Consider the following 20,776-nt stretch of genomic DNA (forward strand, 5'->3'; position numbering starts at 1 on the left):
AAATACCTATTTATGAGCAATGCTAATAATAATCAAGCCAGAATGATTCAAATTTTTTTTGAGTGATACACATTTGTTTGCATAATCAAACTGGCAGTATTATAAATATATCGCGCAAGTAATTTACTTATACTCTAATTTAGTATACAATTAAAACTATGTACAATTTCTATAAACGTTTCAACTATTTTTTTCATTATGTTGAAAAATAATTTCAGATAAATTGATTTATTCTATTTTCGGTAAATGAAAAGGAAGCACAAGTGTTGATGCCAAATTATTCATTGGAATCTTTGGCGTTCATATGAAATAATTATATGGCCCTTGATAAATAAAATCTTTTTATTCTTAATAACGAAATGTGGGTCGTTATTTTTATTGAAAAAAAAAAGTTTGTATCTAACAATATACAGAATACAATTTTAGATTTTATTTATATAAAAGTGTTTATAGTTAGTAAGACTTCACAATTATTTATTCTTTTCAATATTTTCGCTGAAATAATTGACTTAGTTACTTAAAAATAATTAATTATTTTTTATTATTTTAATTAATTTATTATTTTTTTATTAAATGCGGAAGGTAGTAGTACAGAATACTTTTTTTTGAAGATAAGTATCATCAAAAATTCACGGTTTAATTAACTTACAAATACTTTTTACAATTTTAATTATACAAGTGATTGTTTTCTCAGAAATATCATATTTAATTATAAGATGCATTTTGTTGACGTTATAAGGAATTTCTTATATTCCCTCTAGTATCTTAGATGTATATGTATCTATACAAACATCTATATATATATATACATATATATATATATATATATATATATATATATATATATATATCGGTTGTTGTTTACAATCCACCTATAGTGGTTACATTAATTATTCATATTTGGTAGAACTGGTAAATCCATTTGTTTTTAAAATATAAAACTATTGAACTTCACAGATAAAGTAAGTCTCGAATGAACAAGGCGTATCGTTCCATTTAAGTCCTTTGCCGTCTCTGTTCCATAATTCAAGACAATTTTCTTCCTCTCCGTTTTCGTATCGGAAATTGTTGGGCTCCCCTGCGTTCCAGTTTGTGAAAGTGATAGGTCTTCCTGTAGCCATCCAGAAGAAGGTTCCTTCTTCAGCCAGATCAGTTCCGGAGGTCCAGAAGTGTTCGTGTCCTAGTCCTGGTATGATGATATTTGAAAGGTTAGTGAAATATTTTTTGTTTGTTTTCAGAAATATTTTTCGAAAACAAAATTCAATGACGATTCAAATACCGAGAAATTGTTGCAAAGTTGATTTAAATCGTAGAATTATTAAGTTTTACCATAAAATATTTGATTCGGTAAATAATCTTACAATTTAGTCCAGTCATTTAAGCTTAAATTAGTTGAGTCTCGGAATTTGAGATACCCAGCTGTAAGTCTGTAAATACTTGTATATTAACACCCTAAAGTTGCCTCAAAACCTACATATAATAATTATTATATGTAGGTTTTGAGGCAACTTTAGGGTGTTAATATACAAGTATTTACAGACTTACAGCTGGGTATTGACACCTTAAGGTGTCAATACCATATGCAGTTTTTGAGAAAACTTTAAGGTGTCAATATACAAGTATTTACAGACTTACAGCTGGGTATCTATAATTCCGAGGTGAACTTGCTATAATGACTGGACTAATTAATTAGTAATATCATTTGGTAGTGGAAATCGTTTTTTCGCCTTTGTTCAAATCATTTTCGGTAATTTTTCATGAATATTTTTTATGTATGGTTTTATTATATAATAATCCGAAAGGAAACTTTCAAGTTAATTCTAAATAACTGGTAAATTAAAAGAGATATCGAAATGGGATTTCCATTCAATTGCATTCTCAAACGAAAAAGCGATCTGGGGTATTTAGAAAGTAAATCTATTAATTAATAGATCTATTAATTAATGAATTAATTTCTTAATTAAATCTATAAAAACATTGTTGATATTTCCATTTTTGATGGAAATAATGTCATTATATTCTCATTTTCTTCTCTGTTATCATCAATAAGTTTCTGAAGTATGTATGTTTTCTTATTAACTCCCAGATTTCGACATAAAATTCTATTTGTTATTTGTTATTTTCAAGACATTTTGAATCGTTTGACACCAAACTTGCAAAAAGTATGAGGGTATATGTTCTTTTATCGACGTTTTCTGCTACACTGATTTAAAAAAAAATTAATTCACGTTGATTAGTGAATTAGCAGAAAAGTGCATAATTTTCGGTCCAAGAATACTGAACAAATTTTGGAAATTCAAAACTTTTTTAAAGATTCAGGTGGAAACCGTGCGAATTAGTTTGTTAAAATTAAAATTAGACGGTTTACTTGGTATAACGATAGAGTACTTGGTCTTAATGAACATACTGAACCATTAAAGTCCTGCGGAAACTGGTTCTATTATAAAAATTGTTGATTTTTGAAAATTTGCTTCTCGAAAATACTCCAAGTTATTAATGTGTTCGTTCGTTTTCAATTATGTGTAATAAATCCACTCGGAATACTTTTATTCACTCATAAATTAATTTATTTTTTTATTGATTAAGTCGATTATTTACACATATCGGGAAGTTCATGTAACTTGTCTTAAGGCAAAAAACCAATACCAACTAGTTTTATTTATTGATTTCATTATTATCATTATTTGCTTTTTATTTCATATTAAATTATCATCATACGGATATCATTGCAATGAAAATATTTTCAGACAAGACAGTATCTTTTATTTTGCATTATATTTTATTTATATATCTAATATTACTAGTTGCTATTAAGCAATCGTAACAGATATTGAAATTAATAAAACAAATCCTAAAATATTATGGGCCTACGAAAAGTAATTCAAAGCTTCTAAAAAATCATCATCAGAATTTGGAATAATGGAATAGAATTTCTAAAGGTCTATGGAAACAACTTTAAAACTTGCTAATTATACATTCCTATTGATTATATTTACACATATCTGGGAAGTTCAGGCAACTTGCCATAAGATAAAATACCACTTACATCTAGTTTATCTATATGATAAAATATTAATTACAGAACACAATAGTAAAACAAATTTACGACGAATAAAAATATTATGTACAATTTACGTCTTGAATCAAAATTTATGTTGCAGTATAAGTTGTAGTTCACTGAAATATTAAAGCCAAATGAAATATTTATGCGTTCATAAACTATTTAATTATAAAAGTTAACTCCGCCGAAAGTAATAAAAATATCTGGCATAGTTGGCCATAAAGTGGTTACGCTTTGTTCGTTTTAATACCTTGTATACTCATCCCATTAAATATATAATGAAACATTATTGCCTATTAGTTCCATACACGATTTAATCGTCGAAGTACTAATTCATCAAAACATTGCATAAATATTTTTTGTTATATTACGAATTTAGCCTCAGGATCGTCAAACCGTTCCCAATTTCATTATTACAAATAATTTCACAATGAAGATCATAATAGGCTTTTTGGTTTTGAATTAATCGTCTTGTAAATTGTTGTAATGGAAGTTGTGAATTTATAGATACAATTCAGATAAATGATAGTAGTATGGGTTTTTGTTGCCATTGGATTCTTTGCTTTATTCAATTAGTGTCGATCAGATTCTTAATGAGCACGTTTTTCTTAAGGTTCTGATGATGAAAAAGGTGGCAAAATACTATTCATTATCTATGTTTATATTTAATTCATTAACTTCCAAATGAGCTTGTTTTCATCAGAAAGTCTCTTTAGCTAATTTAATATCTTTTTCGATTTTTTCTGAATAGTTTGATACTAAAATTGCTAACCCATGCTGGGTATGTGAGCCAAAATTTGACAAATAATTGTTAGTTGTTCATGTACCTATTCATTTTTTATGTTTATTTTTAATTCATTAACTTCCAAATGAGCTTGCTTTTTCCAGAAAGTCTCTTCAGATAATTTTATATTTTTTCGATTTTTTCTGAATGGTTTGATACTAAAATTGTGTATGTTAGCCAAAATTTGACAAACAATTGGTAATTGTTCATGTATCTATTTTTTTTCTATATTTATTTTTAATTCATTAACTTGCAAATGATCTTATTATTATCATAAGATAATTTTATATTTTTTTGACTTTTTCTGAATCGTTTGATACTAAAATTGCAAAATCCTGCTGGGTATATGAGCCAAACTTTGACAAATAATTATTAATTTTTTATATTAATTATTACATACCAAAATCTCGTATATTTTTTTCTAATTTGTCATTTTCTTCTTGTGATGATATGCTTGCCAGGTGCATACCGTGGAAACGACAATATTGTGCTGCTCTATACCAATTTGCCTAAAATGAGAAACATTTTAATAAAGTAAAATAGCATAGTGAAAATAAAATAATATATTACTAAATTGATGATTAATTTTATTACAATATTTATATACAAAAATGATACGATGTTCCTAAATAGGTTGAAATTCTTACATATCACTCTGTAATTATTTTTTCATACATATACGACATCTCGTAGTTAAGACTCATCATTTATTTTTCTTATATACATTCCAAATATAATTTCTTATTTTGGGCCTCCCATTATTATATTTTTCACATCTATCGAAAATTCATCGATATCTCTTACACAAACCCATCACATTTTTCATAGCTAAGGATTTTTCTTTTGATACTTATAAACATTTTTTTCTAGCTGTTGTTTATAGCTTTGTTTTATATATACAATGCAAATATAATTTATTCTTTTGGTGCTTTTATATATTTTATCTCTTTCATCGAAAATTTTTCAATTTTGTGAACACACTACTTTGTTACTTTTATAGACCAGGAGCTCTCTACTTTTATTGAAGATGCTCTCATTTTGATAAACTTTTATAAATTTGAAAATTTTGTAAAATTTTTTTGGGGTTTTTCTTTTTTTTCATTTTTTACTACCATCTAGAATCCATAGATTTTTCTATTACCCTGTGGAGGACATTTTTTCGCTCACAAACCCATTTACAAATGACTTTAACAAAATACTACAAAAATTCTAATTCTAATCTTTCTTCCATATTCAAGCAGTTAAATTTACTACTAATTCACAACTTAAAATTATTTAATTTTTAATAACTACAACAAATAAATCATTTAATCAAATTGTTTTTCAGACTATACCTTGTTTTGTTATTTTCGCATAATAGTTGCAAAAACATTCCTGTGCACAAAATAATGCATACAAGGTTTAATTTCAAATGCAAATTTATTAATAATTTTTTATCGCCGAATTTAAGTGTCAAGGCCAACGGTCGTCTTTATGGTCATAAAAATATTGATTTAAAATTACTAATGAGAAAACTGTAAATATGTTCAACAAGTTTACAAATTTATTGAAGTTTTATTGTTTTGAAAGTTACAATTTAACTTGGTTAATTTTATATTACTTATAATACCAAAGTCTTTTGAAACTTGGACCATGACATTAAGAACATCCGACCGAGCAATCTGCTTGAAATATGTGTTCTGCAATAACACCTTGAATTTTTCAGTTTTTTTTTTTTGAGAAAAAAATCTTAGTTTTTCCGTAATTGTCTTCGTCAAAAGTTGTCGTTATTAAGAACGAGTAATGAAGATATTTTTCTAGTGATGAGAAATCTATTACAGAAATTCTGTAAAGATTGATGTTCTTAGACATAAGAAAATTGTACATTTTTTCAACATTTGGGATTGATTGATGATTTACATACAATCTGATTAAAACTTTCTTATTTTTAGTTAGATTAATATAGTTAATTATTAGTAAGATGTGTTAGTGATCGCTTTTAAGATTTAATTATGAAATTCTTGTTGTAAAATAATGTTTAATTTAACTCGTAAAGACTTGTAAAGGAACTGTTTTCTGATCATCTCTCGAAACGTATGCTATTCTAATAAAGACTTGAAAATGATTTGCATTAGGAGCAATTTTTGCAAAAAAATAGGGATTTTAAATATTAAAATATGAAGATATAATAGGTTTTGATAGGGAATTATAGGTACCATACAAATCTATGGCAAAGATGTAAAATTTTCCATTCTGGCATTTTTTTTAAATTAATTCGCTAGGCATGCCACATAACAATATAATTTAAAAATGAATTATCGGATTTTGCTTCTTAATCCAAAAATTACTGAATTAATGAAAAACGATAATTTGGAGAGAATAGAGATAATATATCAAAATTTAACCCTTACCACTCGCGAATTCCGAGATTTATATGAATTTTGCCCCGGCGGCATCCGAGTGGAAAGGGTTAAATATAATCGGTTTCAGATTAGGTTGGCACTTGCAAAGACTATTAAGGAACATTTATATGTGGCGTACTTTGCAGTGGGTAAACTTTTCATATTTGGTAACTGCTCCTTTCTCTTAAGCACCACATATGAAATTGGTTAGTTATTTTCATGCTAAATATTTTACTAGAAATATAATATTTTTTATGGCGATGAAACGTTTGCCGGGTCAGCTAGTATATATGTCATATATAAAATTCTTCTGTAATGATGTATGTAAATATACTGCTCCTAAACGATTATTCGGATTTTGATAAATCTTTCTGAAGTTTGTTAACGGATTTTCTTACGATGTATGTGATTATAAAAATATAGTAATGTTGTAGAAATAAATAAAAAAAATTGCAAGAAACAACATATCATTGTTTGACAATGAAAACATTTTGATACATGAGAGCAGTCATTGCCAAAAATGTCGATTCACTCGAAATTTGAGTCGAAATTGGAATTTAGTTTATATAATATCCATATTCATCATTATGAATAAGAAAAATGTTATATCTACAATATTATTGCCGAAAACCAGCTAAGATTTGCCCGAAATTAAAACAATATAAGATACAATATATATATTCGGTAGATGAAATTATACATATTTTATTACATAATGTAGAAAGTGTATTATAATTGTCCATATGTGTATAAGGGCACTTAGTTTTTTTTTCAAATATTTGCTTATTAGAATTGATAATATAAGTTATTCAAAGAAATATTGTATAATTAGCAGCATTATTAGGTTTATTTCGTAATCACATCGGAGAAATGTAGACGTTATTTCGTAACTCCAAAGCCACAAGATCTTTCATTCGTCTGTCTGATTTTTGTGATAGAGTCATCGTAGTTGCTTACATTTAGATTTTTTACACTCATTAGTAATCCTGTCAGAATGTGGAAAATTTTGATTTAGAAGTGACAGGCTGAATTAAATGTCAACGTATAATACGGAGAATTCGAATATGTACATGAATAAGCTTATAATAATTCTGATATATTTCAACATAGTTTCTTGCTCTTCGTTGAGTTTCTTATAATAATTCTGATACATATATTTCAACATAGAAATTATTATTAAAAACTCATCATGTGACATATGATGAGTGATCGTATGACATATGACAAAATCAAAAAATATTATTAAAAACTCATCATATTATTTCTTGAGCTGGTTAGAGGATAGTTTAATTCGCATTTGATATGGACTCAATCAAGACTCTATTTAGTTTATTCTTATAATTAGTTTAGAGCTGTCTTAACACTAGACCACTGATGATGGCATCAGATATGCCAACTTTTCAAAAATGAGTGAAAAAATAAAATCCTCAAAATATAATCCCAAAAAATAATGAAACTTGCCAAGATACATTAGTCTGTCATTAAAACATTTTTAATGGAAGCCCTTTCAAAATCGACAAACTTTGAAAATTTTAAATTCATAGTTTAACAAATCGTCTTATTTTCAGTAACTTATAGTAAGTTCACCACGGAATTCGAGATACCCAGCTGTAAATTCCTATATATTGACACCTAAAAGTTGTCTCAAAACCTAGATATGTTGCTTTGACCCTATCATATGTAGGTTTTGAGACAACTTTTAGGTGTCAATATACAGGAATTTACAGCTGGGTATCTCGTATTCCGAGATTCCTACCTAATTTAAGCTTAAATGAATGGACTATTAGGGCAAAGTTGTAATTATTTTCCACTGCTCTTAGAAGTGATATTTAGGATTACGGTTTCAAAAATTAAATGAATGAAAATAATGAAAATTAACCACAATAACCGAAAAATGGTTTTATCTAAGTTCCACTAAAGCTCTATAAGCTCCTAGCCTATTGCCTAAAAAAGCTCATAATTTTCAAACCGCATGGGATTTTTTTCCCATTTTCCTTCATGATAGTTACAATCAATACTGTCTTTCCGTGTTGGCTTCCCGTTGAGTTCTGGGACACCCTGTATATATTTATTTATTTCTTTGCATATGAGGACAACATTGGGTCTGTCAAAAAAACAAACAAATTTTGATTTCGGAAAATATTACATCCAATTTATCGTAAAATATCATATGAATTAATGGTAAAAAAAGTTATAAATATCGCAATATAATTTTAGTGTTATATAAAAATGAGTTTCATGTTGTACAAATTATTATCCACGAACTAAATTTAAGTATATAGTATACTGAGTTATTTAATTTTATATTTAGTATTCGTTTTTTGGTTTTTTATCTAATTATTAGGATAGAGACCTTGATCATATGCAATTTATTTATGTGCATTTTCATAAATTTTTCAAAATATTGCGTACTCATAAAGAAAAATGCTACCCTACTTGTTAATTATTAAAACCTTTTGATTCATTCATAATTGATATATTGCAATTGATATATAGCAATTATTTCTGCGTCCTTAATAAAAATATTTTTTTAATGGCACAAACAAAATTATGCAAATAAAATTTATATTTCAACATAATTTATTATGTTTTGCAGATAAAATTCATTATGGTAATATATTGGAAAACAAGTTAATTTTGTTTATAAGATAACACAGCATTAATAAAAATTTAGTGCAGAAAATTTATTACAAATCAAACCACATTCTTAGACAAACTAATTAACGTTTTTAAAGTGTTTTTGAATCCGGGTTTTTGCCATAGTCTGTATTTTTAACATATTTTTTATTTAAAATAATACATTTTAACAAGACTGCTATGATTAAGAAAATGTGCTCTTAGTGATTTGCAATATGTTAATCATATTTCCTTATGCATAAATTTATATTGAAGATTTTTTGTTTAAGTATTCTCACGGAATAATAACATTTGCATAATTTATTGCTTTTGATTCTAATTTTGTCTTGAATTTTTTTTGCAATAATTGTTTGCATTTATAATTCGTTAATAAAAAAAATTTATTTGTCATTTTGAAGTTCGTTGCCAATAAATTTTTCCAATGTCTCTAAACGATTTTTCTCACAATAATAACAACATTTGCATAATTTATTAGTCATGATTGTAATTTTGTCTTGAATTTTTTTGGTTCAATAATTTTTTGCATTTAAAAAATAATTTGTCATTTTAGAGTTTGTTGCCAATAGATTTTTCCAATGTCTTTAAACGATTCTTCTCACGAAATAACAATAGCATTTGCATAATTTATTAGCCTTGATTATAATTTTGTCTTGATTTTTTTTCGCAATAATTGTTTACATTTATAATGCGTTAATAAAAATATTAATTTGTCATTTTAGAGTTCGTTGCCAATAAATTTTTCCAATGTCTTTAAACGATTTTTTATTTGATAAATCTTTATAAAATCTGCGGCACTTATTGTACTAAAAAATTGAGAACGGATTAGTGAAAACCGGACACATGGTAATTCAAGCATTAATACTTCATGTAGTTATTAATTATGGTACATTAAATCTTATGAGTGCAATGATGTATGGAAATTATAAATCTCTTGCTTGTATAATAACTTTTAGAAATATGGTATCTACTCTGTTTATATAACAGCTACTTAATTCTTTTAAAAGTGAACGAAAATTAAAATCATAATTATTTTTTTAATCGTTATTTTATATTATTTAGGTACAACATTCTTTTCTAGTCAATTCTCTAATAATTTTGATTCTATTTCAAATATCCAAGAAAGAAATATGATGCAGTTATTCGGTTCGTAGAATTCCCAGAAAATAATTTATTCGACTTCTTTGTAATATTTACAATCTATAAATTGAAGTATCGACAAATAGAAAATTGTTCGTTCGTTATTATTATTCATTATTCATTTAATCATGTTGACAAATCTCTTGATTTGCATAATGGCTTTATTAAAAGACACGCGACTTTATTTGTAGAACATTCTAGGTGTCAAATATTGTGAAAAATTTAAGAATTATTATGAGATCATGAATTGATCCAATATATATCAAGCAATAAATTTCTGCTTATTCCCCGAAGAATATCTTTGACCTTTACTTAATTTAATTTTTTTTGGCAAAATAGATTTTTGGTAAAATAGATATATCAATCAAAGTAGTCTGAGAATTTGTATAAATGAAATTCAAAACACCTATTATCGTTTTTTTGTTATTGTTTACATAATATACAGGTTTGGATTTAATATGGAAAGATATCAGTAATGACAAAAAAGATGCATCTGATAATGTTTAATTATGCGCCGAATATTGTAATTTATTAGCATTTCTAATTAAAATTCATTTTATTGCTAAATGTTTCCATTGATATCATTTGCAATAAATCATATAAATTTTTGCAAATTATTGGTGAAATATTAATCGTATTCAATCAATTAATCAATCAAGCAAGGCTACAATATTTGCATCAAATTTAGTTGTGCAATATTTTTTGCCGTTATTGAGCAATTTTATTGTTGGATCTTCGGGTAAATTCCTAATTTTATTTTGTAAATTTTGAACCTGTGGTGGAGTAGAGGTAAAAAAGTTAGCTAGTAATTTGTAGTCCTCGGCCAGCTTGGAATCGAGCAGTATGATACTAGATTTTTACTTGAAATCAGAAATCTCATGATAGGTTTAAACAAACAGCTTATACCATAAGACAAATAGTTGAGTAGTTCGGATTGTTGATTTTAAAAATCGAGAAAATCAACTCGTTCGTTTTTTGGAAATAAAACACACAAGGCAATCCTCCTTAGGTAAAATTGAATATATTATAGACTAGCAACCCATTTTTAAATCCAAAATGTTTCTATACGGTTTTGACATAATATCTCACCTTGATATTATTGTGAGTAGGTATTTCACATATTTAATACTATATTACAGTGTCAAATATTTTTATCTTTAGTTTTTACTAAAGTAGTAATAATTATTCTGTCTTATACTTGCTTATGTAAACAAGTCTAGAAATTCCTTGGAATGGTAAATTTATACCTACTGAATTTGCAAAAAGCTTAACGAAACTATAAGATTTGAAATTTAAAACAGTGTCTCAAAACATTTTATCATGACAAATTAGTTCTAATAATCATAAAAAAGTTCCATCAGCCGCCTACACATTGATCACATCGATATAAAATCACTTCTGTGCTAAATTCATCATTTTTAACATCCGTTAACAAAAAAAAAATACATACGCATAGATATAAATTCCGAAATAATCGTGGACAGATTTATGTGATATTTAGATATTATTCCACAATAAATTTATTTAGAACTGAACAATATAAATAAAACCAAAAAAAAAACATGCAAATAATAATGGCATGTGTTATAGTTATTCATGTTGTGGTCAAGACACTTTCACTAATATCATATGCATAAGTTTATTCATATTAGTCATATTAAATGCGTATCAATATATTTTACATTCCTATTAAATTTTTTGATACATTTCGGAAGCATTAGTAATACGTTTGTTCTACATATTGAACTACTCGTTGGAATTTTGTTATACATGTTGAAGTAGATGGTTTTAAATTGTAGTGGACGTGTAATAGTATTTTTTAAGAATTATTTTTTATAATATATTTTGATTTATATGAAATTTGCGCCCAAGCTTTATTCATGAAAAAATAACGTATCAGGACCAGCAATAGTACATATCTTATATAGTCACAGGAGTGATCGTTGGAATGTGTAAACATACCCAAAAAGTATAAAATTCGCTTAAATTATTATTTCATTAAACTATATTTCGATTCAATCATTTTTTTAAATTTCTGTAAAATTTTTGAATTTATTTTAATTTGTTTTTTACCACCTCTTGAGGAAGAAGAGATTCGACAGTGAAAGTTTCGCGATGTGTAAATTTATTGCAAGAAAGTGACCAAAATTGACAGCATAAATTATGACTGGTTCGTTGTGTTATTAACCATTTTATTGTTTATTTATTCAGAAATCAAGTTATTGTTACATAATTCGCACGCACTTGTTTAATGAGCTTTTAGATTAAATAACATTTCAACACCAGTATTTATAGTAAGTGATAACCGAACTGGGTTAATAAATTACTTCGCACTTTGGACAATGTTGATTAAAAAGGTATATTAATCTTTAAGATTTTATTGATTTTTGGTGCTTAACTTTCTTATAAAGCAAATATGATCATATTAGCATCATATAATCTCGTTTAAAAAAATCGAGAAAATCAATTCGTTCGTTTTCTTTTTAAAATAAAACACACATGGCACTTCTCCTTAGGTAAAATTGAATATATAATAGACTAGCGACTCTTTAATAATATTCAATAACATTCATATAAAATACCCTATTAAATTTAATCGAACGTAATCTTGACAGATTTGATATTTGACGTATGAGCCGCCGGCCATTATTTCTTTTTAAATTACTCTTCTACTCTGAAATTAATAATAAAATATTGTGGTGCTTTTATCTTGTGAGCTTGATCAAGTAATGGTTAACAGTTTTCTAAAAGTAGTTAATTTTATATTTCATTTAGCACATGCTAAGATTTTTTTCTTTGTACGAAGATTCTCATAAAACGTTTTGTGAGCTTTAGGAAATTAATTAATAAAATCATAAATAACTAGGTGTGAGTGGAATTTTGCCTTAATATAAGGCAAGAGTCATGAACTTCCTGTAAAATAAATAAACTAAATTCTCATTTGGAAAGTTATTGAATGAATTACAAAATAACCAATTAGCCAGTAATCTCGCTAGTGATATTTTTACTTTACCATTAGTCATAGTAAAGAAAAATCGTAGGCGCATTTTTTATTATTATATTGATTGGCATTAATATAATTGTTTTTATACATTAATTACTCAGTACATATGAGTAATCGATAAAGGTCGTAATCTTGAGTACTTGTACATTGAAATTATATTGATTGATTTAAGTCCAGCAAATGTTACCGTTCAGTAACACTCTGAGGGTAATTGATTTGACTGCAGGCAGTTTTCTAAACCGGTAAGAACGTTAAATGGGCCGACAAATGTTTGCTCATTGTACGTTATTAACCTTTACATCCACACACACACATAAATATATATTTATTTATGTAAAATCTTGAATTTTATGTTGATACATTAACTTTGAGTCGGATTCTAAAGATTTACAGATCTTTTAAAGATCTAAAGATTTAGATTTAGATAGGTGGTACACCAATAAAATTTGTACGAATAAGTACAAAGTTGTTATCCATAATTTCTGGCCAACACCGTTCAGTCTTCACTCAGTAAAATAAAAGTTTGATATCCTAATATTAAATAAAGCAACACCATAATATGAGGATAATTGTGTTAATATTAATCAACTAAAATAACAACAAACAAACAAAAAATTCAATAATTAAAGTAAATTGAGTATTGAGCCCGGTGCACACGACGCCAGTATTTCTTGTAACGTTTTCGTTATTACAGGAAGTCCAGCAATTTGCCTCAAGACACGATGTCATATACAACTAGTTAAAGTATATAAGTGAGCTTCAGAACTTTATATTAATTAAAATCTCAATTATTTACAATATACAAAAATAAATTAAAAAAAAACCAAAAGCACTTGTTTTGTCAATTTTTGTCATCACAAGCAGAAAGATTTTTGAATCATTCAAATCGGATGCTTAGTTCTCACAAAAACTGCCATTGGTGGTACATTTAGCTCTGTATCTTCGAAATGGCTCGTCCTGTCTTTTCCAAAAAGTAATCACTTCTCTAAATCAAAAAATCTATAACCCAGTACAAGAATTTGTATGATACCTCTCATCGTTCGCAAGATATTCGTCAAAAACTGTTTATTGGAATATAAATATAAAACATATATGTAATATGATAAATCCGTGTATGTTATCTCATATTTATATTTATAAAATAATAATAGTAAAGAAATAATAAAATGATAGTCATATTTTACGTTTGAAAACGCTCACTTTACCATAAAATCTTGACAGAAAATATGTTACAAGAAACACTTGCGTCGTGTGCGCCGGGCTTTAGTGTCATTTTTTTAGAACTCGGATAGTAAACTTAATTTTCCACATAATGATCGAAGGATGTTAGCCGAAAATTTTCAGCTATACTTGTAATTATTAAAAATCTAATATTGATATAAAATATTTATGAATTATTCGCAAAATAATTTCATTTTCTTTTGTAAGCTGTTAATTTTTGAGGAATACCATTTAATTTTAGTAAATTATCACTGTTAATAACCGCCCTTTTTACAAACAAAGTGTTAAATAAAAATTATAGTAAAGTTAGTATATCATATCTATTAGTAGTGCAAAGCTTTGTACAAAATTGTGCAAAATTCTTCCAACATTTATTATATATTTGTTCAAAATTCTTCCATTATGTTTTCATGAGCTGCAACTTACCGCGCCGGCAAAATATCTCGTATTTCTTTGTCGGAAATAATTTTTTGACCCTATTTAAATTTTGAACGCCATATAAACTCATAATTCGACCCTGAGAATTTCTTTGGTGATTTAAATTACGTGTCAGCCAATTGATGATAATCCAAGACGGCCGCCGCAGTAATTCGCGATTCATGAAAAGGATTTTCAATGGATTTTAATATAAAAATGATTAAATAAGGACCTTTATTAATGGTAAATTTGGCTTATGTTCGGGTTCACAAACCGATATGACCGTCTTGTTTTGACATAAAGCGGCAAATGCCAGGGGTCTGCAAATTGGTCGCGGCCGAGAAAACGCACTTCTATCTGGTATTTTATCCCCTTCCTGGAAATATTTTACAACCAACAAAGTATTATGAAATTAGTTGCTCACATTGAACTATACTTAATATTTAAAAAAGGCAATATATACTATAAACCTAAATGAAGCAATTAGGCAGCATAGGTAACTCGCACGTGTTGGGAAGAATTCTACAGACCTAAAAACATATAAGTAAATATGGACATCATGAGATATTGTCTTTACGGGGTGGTGGATTTTGTAAGGGAGTTCAAAAATAGTTTTAGAATAAGCAATATTTGTAAAAATTTAATAATCATGCTTATATACCTCTGACTAAACGTTATTAGTACATAGACTGCTGTTTCTGTGTCTGTATCCATCATATGAAATATTTATATGATGATACAATTAATCCTCAAATTTGAAAGATGAGTGGTCTAGTCGTGCCTGAGATATATTTCTCAGTTTCTTTGTATTCATGTAATCCAAATCCATATATCAACATTAATTCTATGTGGAAATATAGCACCTATCTTTCCATTTAACCGCAGTTCTAGGACTATTTTACGTAGCTATCATGTTATTTTATAATATTGCTGGTCTCATACCAATGCTGTAAATTCCATAACGTACAAAATAAAGATTTAGTACATTTCTCATAATGATATTTTAATAAAATGCACGTCCCAGATACAAGAAACGTTTATTGAGTCGCTTAAAATTCCCACGTGATACTGTCCTTCGAATTATACAATAAAAGTTGTTAATATGCATCATCTTCTTTATAATATATAATCGATTTATGAAAAAAAACATATTTTATTTAAAAAAATAGTTGCCGAAATTATCTGAATACAATCAAGCTAAGAGAAAAATTCGGAAATTATCAAATATTGAGAATTAGATTTGATGTTATCTTCATTTGTTTTATTTACTCTCAAATATAGGACTTGTGATTTTTGTGATGCCTAGTAAAAATGCTTACAGAATGTAGTCCGGTTTTAGTCATTGTCGTACAAAAGATAATATTAGTTAAAATTAGCTAAATAATTCGTCGAATGAGTTACTGGTATACAATTTTTGGTGCATATGAGATTATTATACTACAACAATATAAAAAAATTACCTTGAAAAATATTCCTAAGTAGTACCTCTTCTCGCCTAGTTTTAACAGGGGCATCGCCCACCTGTGTGGCATTTGTTCTTCTTCTACACAATTTGGACAGTCTGTAAAAATAATATAAAAATATAAACGCAACAGTAATAATAAAAAAGCAAATAGTATAATTTTAATCGCATTCTCTAGGCAATTAGTCTAAAGTTAAAATAGAATAATTTGAATAGCGTTTTCTAAGCAATTAGTCTAACTAAATAGAGTACCTATAAATGAACATATATTTTTAATAATAATTAATTAATAATATTGTTTAGTTGCTAAAAAACAAAAATGAAATATTAAATCCAACATTTTATTTAAACAAAATATAACAAAAAATTGGAAACTCTGCTACTTATTGAATTTCAAATTTAAATATGTTCATAAAAATTCGATTATGATAGACCAATAATTTTATTTAATCGAAAATAACAAAAAAATATTAACTCTACTGAGTTAATTCATCTATATTAACTCATCTTATATATTCGATAATCATCATACAATCTCTATAATATTCTTAAATGAAACGTCCAAAAAAAGGAGTTATCTCATTGGAGATAAACTCTTTGAATGCATTTTTAGCCAGCATATTGTTTGAGAAAATTTTCATCAGAAAATCAATTAAATTTTTGGTTTATATTTCATCCTTATTAAACCAATTGCAAAAAATATAAACTCTACAAAACTTATAATTTTCTCTTTCTCTATAATCTGAATACATTAACTAATTTATTAAAGACTCGATGACCATCACACAATTTCAATAACGCCGATGTCACGATTTTATCCGGATGGCGCCAAAAGTTTTATTCCTTTTCGTTCAATAAAAAATCATTATTAAATTCATAAAAAGTTCATAAAAAAATTAAAAGTATTCAATTCACAAATCGTATCAGCAGAGCAAACTATCACGCGAACCGACCATTCTCACTGCTCGACCTTGATCTTAAAGAGGAATTCAATGAATAAACGGCCTTGTCAGGTCACGATGAAGATATTTCAATAATATTGTTTTATTTCTACATTTCTATGCGAGTTTTATAAACGTTGCACCGGAGAGCTGTGACCTATTACATCATTATAGTAATTTACATTACTATTTATTATAACTCGATTTGTTTCACGGATTTATATGATATTTATTTGATAGAGTACAGATGTTGCTAATGCTTCTCCAATGTTATGCACAATGAGATTTTATATTTGCATTTTATTCAAGATATTAGACAGAGTAGCCATGTGAGCTACTTTTTTGAAAATATTATTTTGAGATATTTGAATATTCATTACTGTTATAAAGCAACTGGGTGTCGAACCTAGGGGGCGTCCATTAATCAAGTAATTTTTTAGGGATTTTTTGACTCCCTTTCCCCTTAGTGATACGTCGTGAAATTTAGAATTACCCCCCTCCCCTACCAAAAATACTACGTGTATTTTTAATTACGTCAAATTTCTCGAACAAAATTTTCGAATTTAAGAAAAAACGTAAAATGTTTTTGTTTCAAATCCAGGAAAAAAATAAATACACGTGGTATCTTACTGCTAAAAACCGCTAAAAAAATATAAATGAAGCAATACCTACGTTCATAAGTTATAAGCGTTTAAAAATGTATATTAATATTTTCACGATTTTTTTCGGAAGATGCTCATATTTTCATCATAGGTTCCTTATGACGTTAGAAAGCAAATGGTTTTTAGCGAATATCTCACGAACGGTGAGAGTTATCATGAAAATTTTTGTACTAGCTGAAAGATATTTCAGATACGAATATTTCATTCATAAACATCATAGCTCTATCTCAAAAAGTTATCGGCGCTTAACCGTTTGAAACTTAAAAATTTGAAATAGTTTTTGGCGAATATCTTGCGAACGATGGGAGGTATCATAAAAATTCTTGTACTGGGTTAAAGATTTTTTTATTCAGAGAAATGATTACTTTTTGGCAAAGGCAGGTCCAGCCATTTTGAAGATACAGAGCTAAATATACCACAAATGGTAGTTTTTATGAGAACTAAGCATCCGATTTGAATGATTCAAAAAACTTTCTGCTTGTGTTTATAAAAATTGACAAAACAATTGCTTTTGGAAAAAAAAAATTTTTTTAATTTTTTATATATTGAAAATAATTCAGATTTTAATTAATATAAAGTTCTGAAACTCACTTATATACTTTAAACTGGTTGTATATGGCATCGTGTCCTGAGACAAATTGCTGGAACTTCCCGTACCATAACGAAATGTTCGAGGAATATTAAATGTTTTGAAATAGGTTATTATAAATACTATAACGTCATTCGAAATCATCAAAGTCCTATGATGAATCCAAATTATGAGATAAATGTATGCTTTTGTATGAAACTTTAAGCTACATTATTATAAATATTTCTCTACTCTAATTTATTTTACAATATATGTATATTAAATGTTTGAGATTCATTGCTAACATTTATAGGTTAATTAAAGTTTATTGTAGTTTAATTGCTCTTTTGTGGCAAATGCTAAAATCATTAATTAATTCTTTACAAATGTTACAATAAATTTTCTTTAGCAACTGAAAAGGGTTTTATAAATAAGAAATAATTTATTATTGACGTGTATTACCTTTTATTATCTCTTACCTATCTATTGAGCCTCTATAATTTATCTATAAGTTCAAAACGCAAAAATATAAATATTTCAGTAGTGTAAGTTCAGAAGTAAAATGTACTCGAAGTAAATCCAAAATGCTCCTATCCAATTTCGATAAAAAATTAAATATAAGTATTTATTCAAACTGAACAAAAAAATAATTAGTCTATCCCAGTCAATTATCTAATTAGTGTTGAGGACAAATTCAATAACAATATTGTTAATGGCTATATTTTTTAGCCTTAGGACTAATAGGTCATCCACCTCAATTTGATCCACAAAACCTTGATAGTTCTTGAAACTAGTTTATGAAGTGATCGAATATAAAACAAGAAACATAGAATCTTGGTTTTGACGTAAAAGATATTTATCTACTTGTGAGTTTAAATTTAAATATATTTCTGAATACCCATTAATCATATCTACATCTGTGACGATCAGTTCTCACCTATTTTATATCAGTTATGAGACAAAAAAAAATGTGAATGTTCACGTATGATGTGAAGGACGTTGCATATATTCTGGAAGGTTAATCATTTAATATATCGTGATGTTACTTGTCATATCACGAACATTTTTTTGTATTTTAATTTTTTTTTAATCACGATATTTATGTTTTTGGAAAGCACCATTCGTGTCCTTTAAATTGCGTAAAACGTACAGAGGCCTCGAGCATGCTTCGGAAATTTCTTGCAAATTGAAATGTTGCAGACTTATGCAAGAAGGTAACATAATGAAATAATATAATATATAAATAAGGATATTTTCCAGTATTATTTTATTGATTACTGTAGAGTAAAATGACTTTCTTATTTATTAACTTCCCGTAGGGTAAGTTATAGTAATCGCAAAAAAATCGAAAATGAAAATTTTTATATATCTTTACGTTTCAAAGGTTTCTGAACATTTTGGCATACCTTAGAAAAAATGGATGTATGTGTGTGTGTGTGTGTATGTGTGTGTATGTATGTACGTGTGTGTATGTATGTGCGGATACAAATTTTCGTCGACGATTTCGGGAATACGGATCAACCGATTTGAATAATTCAAAAAACATTCGATTTGTATTGATAAGGAGACGTGCTGATTAGTTTTGGCGAAGGCAGGTCTAGCCGTTCCGAAGATATGGGGCAAAAGTGCCGAAAACGGTAACTCAGTTTTTAAGAGAACGGAGCGTCCGATTTAAAAATTCAAAAAACATTTCACTTGTATTGTCAAGATAAGATACGATAAAATTTTCATAAAGGTAGGTCTAGCGGTTTCCGAGATATGGAGGAAAAAGTAAAAAAAAATAGCCATTTGGCGGTCAAAAATGATCATTAGACATATGCACATCAAATTATCAGATATTTTTAGAGATTTTAACAATAAGTATACATTTTGTTAACATTCCCATGGGTTCCGTACCAATGCTTATGCGTTAGACAGCGACGCGGCGCTTACGCGCTTTATATTTTGTCCCTATGCAGTTAAATCAGTACGATTGCTTTGAAAAAAAAGTTCAGATCTTCCACAATATGTCAAAATAAAGAAAAAAAAATTTTTTTTTCAAAAAAAAAAATTAAAAAAAAAAATTTTTTTTTTCAAAAAAAAAAATTAAATTTTTTTTTTTTTAATTCTTTTTTTCGTAATTTTTTGTCCATATATATAGTTTCCCAAAAATCTTATTTTTTCAAAGTAAATGTTAACTTCAAAAATGTTAATCGTTTTTAAAAAAATTAATAATTTTTGGTACGGGAAGTTCCAGCAATTTGCCTTAAGGCACGATGCCTTAATTGACTTAAGACAGAATTCCACTTACAGCTAGTTTATATTTTATATTATATGAAGTATATTAAGAGTTTAACAGATTTTTTTTCGGTCAACAAGCATTTTTCATTATACCTGTGAGTTGATTTTGCGTGACTCTAGTAAGGTTGCTCAGACGTAAAACAGATATAAGTCTATTTTCAGACATACTAAATCAGTTGTTATGTTTGGCATAAGGTCTCAAATCATTTCTATAATAACAA

The 20,776-nt window shown here is 27.3% G+C and overlaps 1 protein-coding gene across 1 annotated transcript in view; it reads right to left on the minus strand.

The window, feature by feature from the left end:
• Positions 1-941: 941 nt before the first annotated feature.
• The window catches only part of LOC113370632 (C-type lectin 37Db), a 32,348-nt gene continuing 12,513 nt past the window's right edge, over positions 942-20,776 (minus strand). Inside the window, exons 2-4 of the mRNA XM_026611323.1 lie at positions 16,103-16,203; positions 4,246-4,354; positions 942-1,186 (exon numbers count right to left, since the gene is read on the minus strand). Of these exons, the coding sequence (XP_026467108.1) occupies positions 942-1,186; positions 4,246-4,354; positions 16,103-16,203 (455 nt within the window). The remainder of the gene's footprint in view (positions 1,187-4,245; positions 4,355-16,102; positions 16,204-20,776) is intronic.

This window comes from Ctenocephalides felis, unplaced genomic scaffold (genome assembly GCF_003426905.1).
Source record: "Ctenocephalides felis isolate EL2017-DRISC unplaced genomic scaffold, ASM342690v1 CF-g0.4_SCAFFOLD_01492, whole genome shotgun sequence".
In the NCBI taxonomy this organism is placed as follows: domain Eukaryota; kingdom Metazoa; phylum Arthropoda; class Insecta; order Siphonaptera; family Pulicidae; genus Ctenocephalides; species Ctenocephalides felis.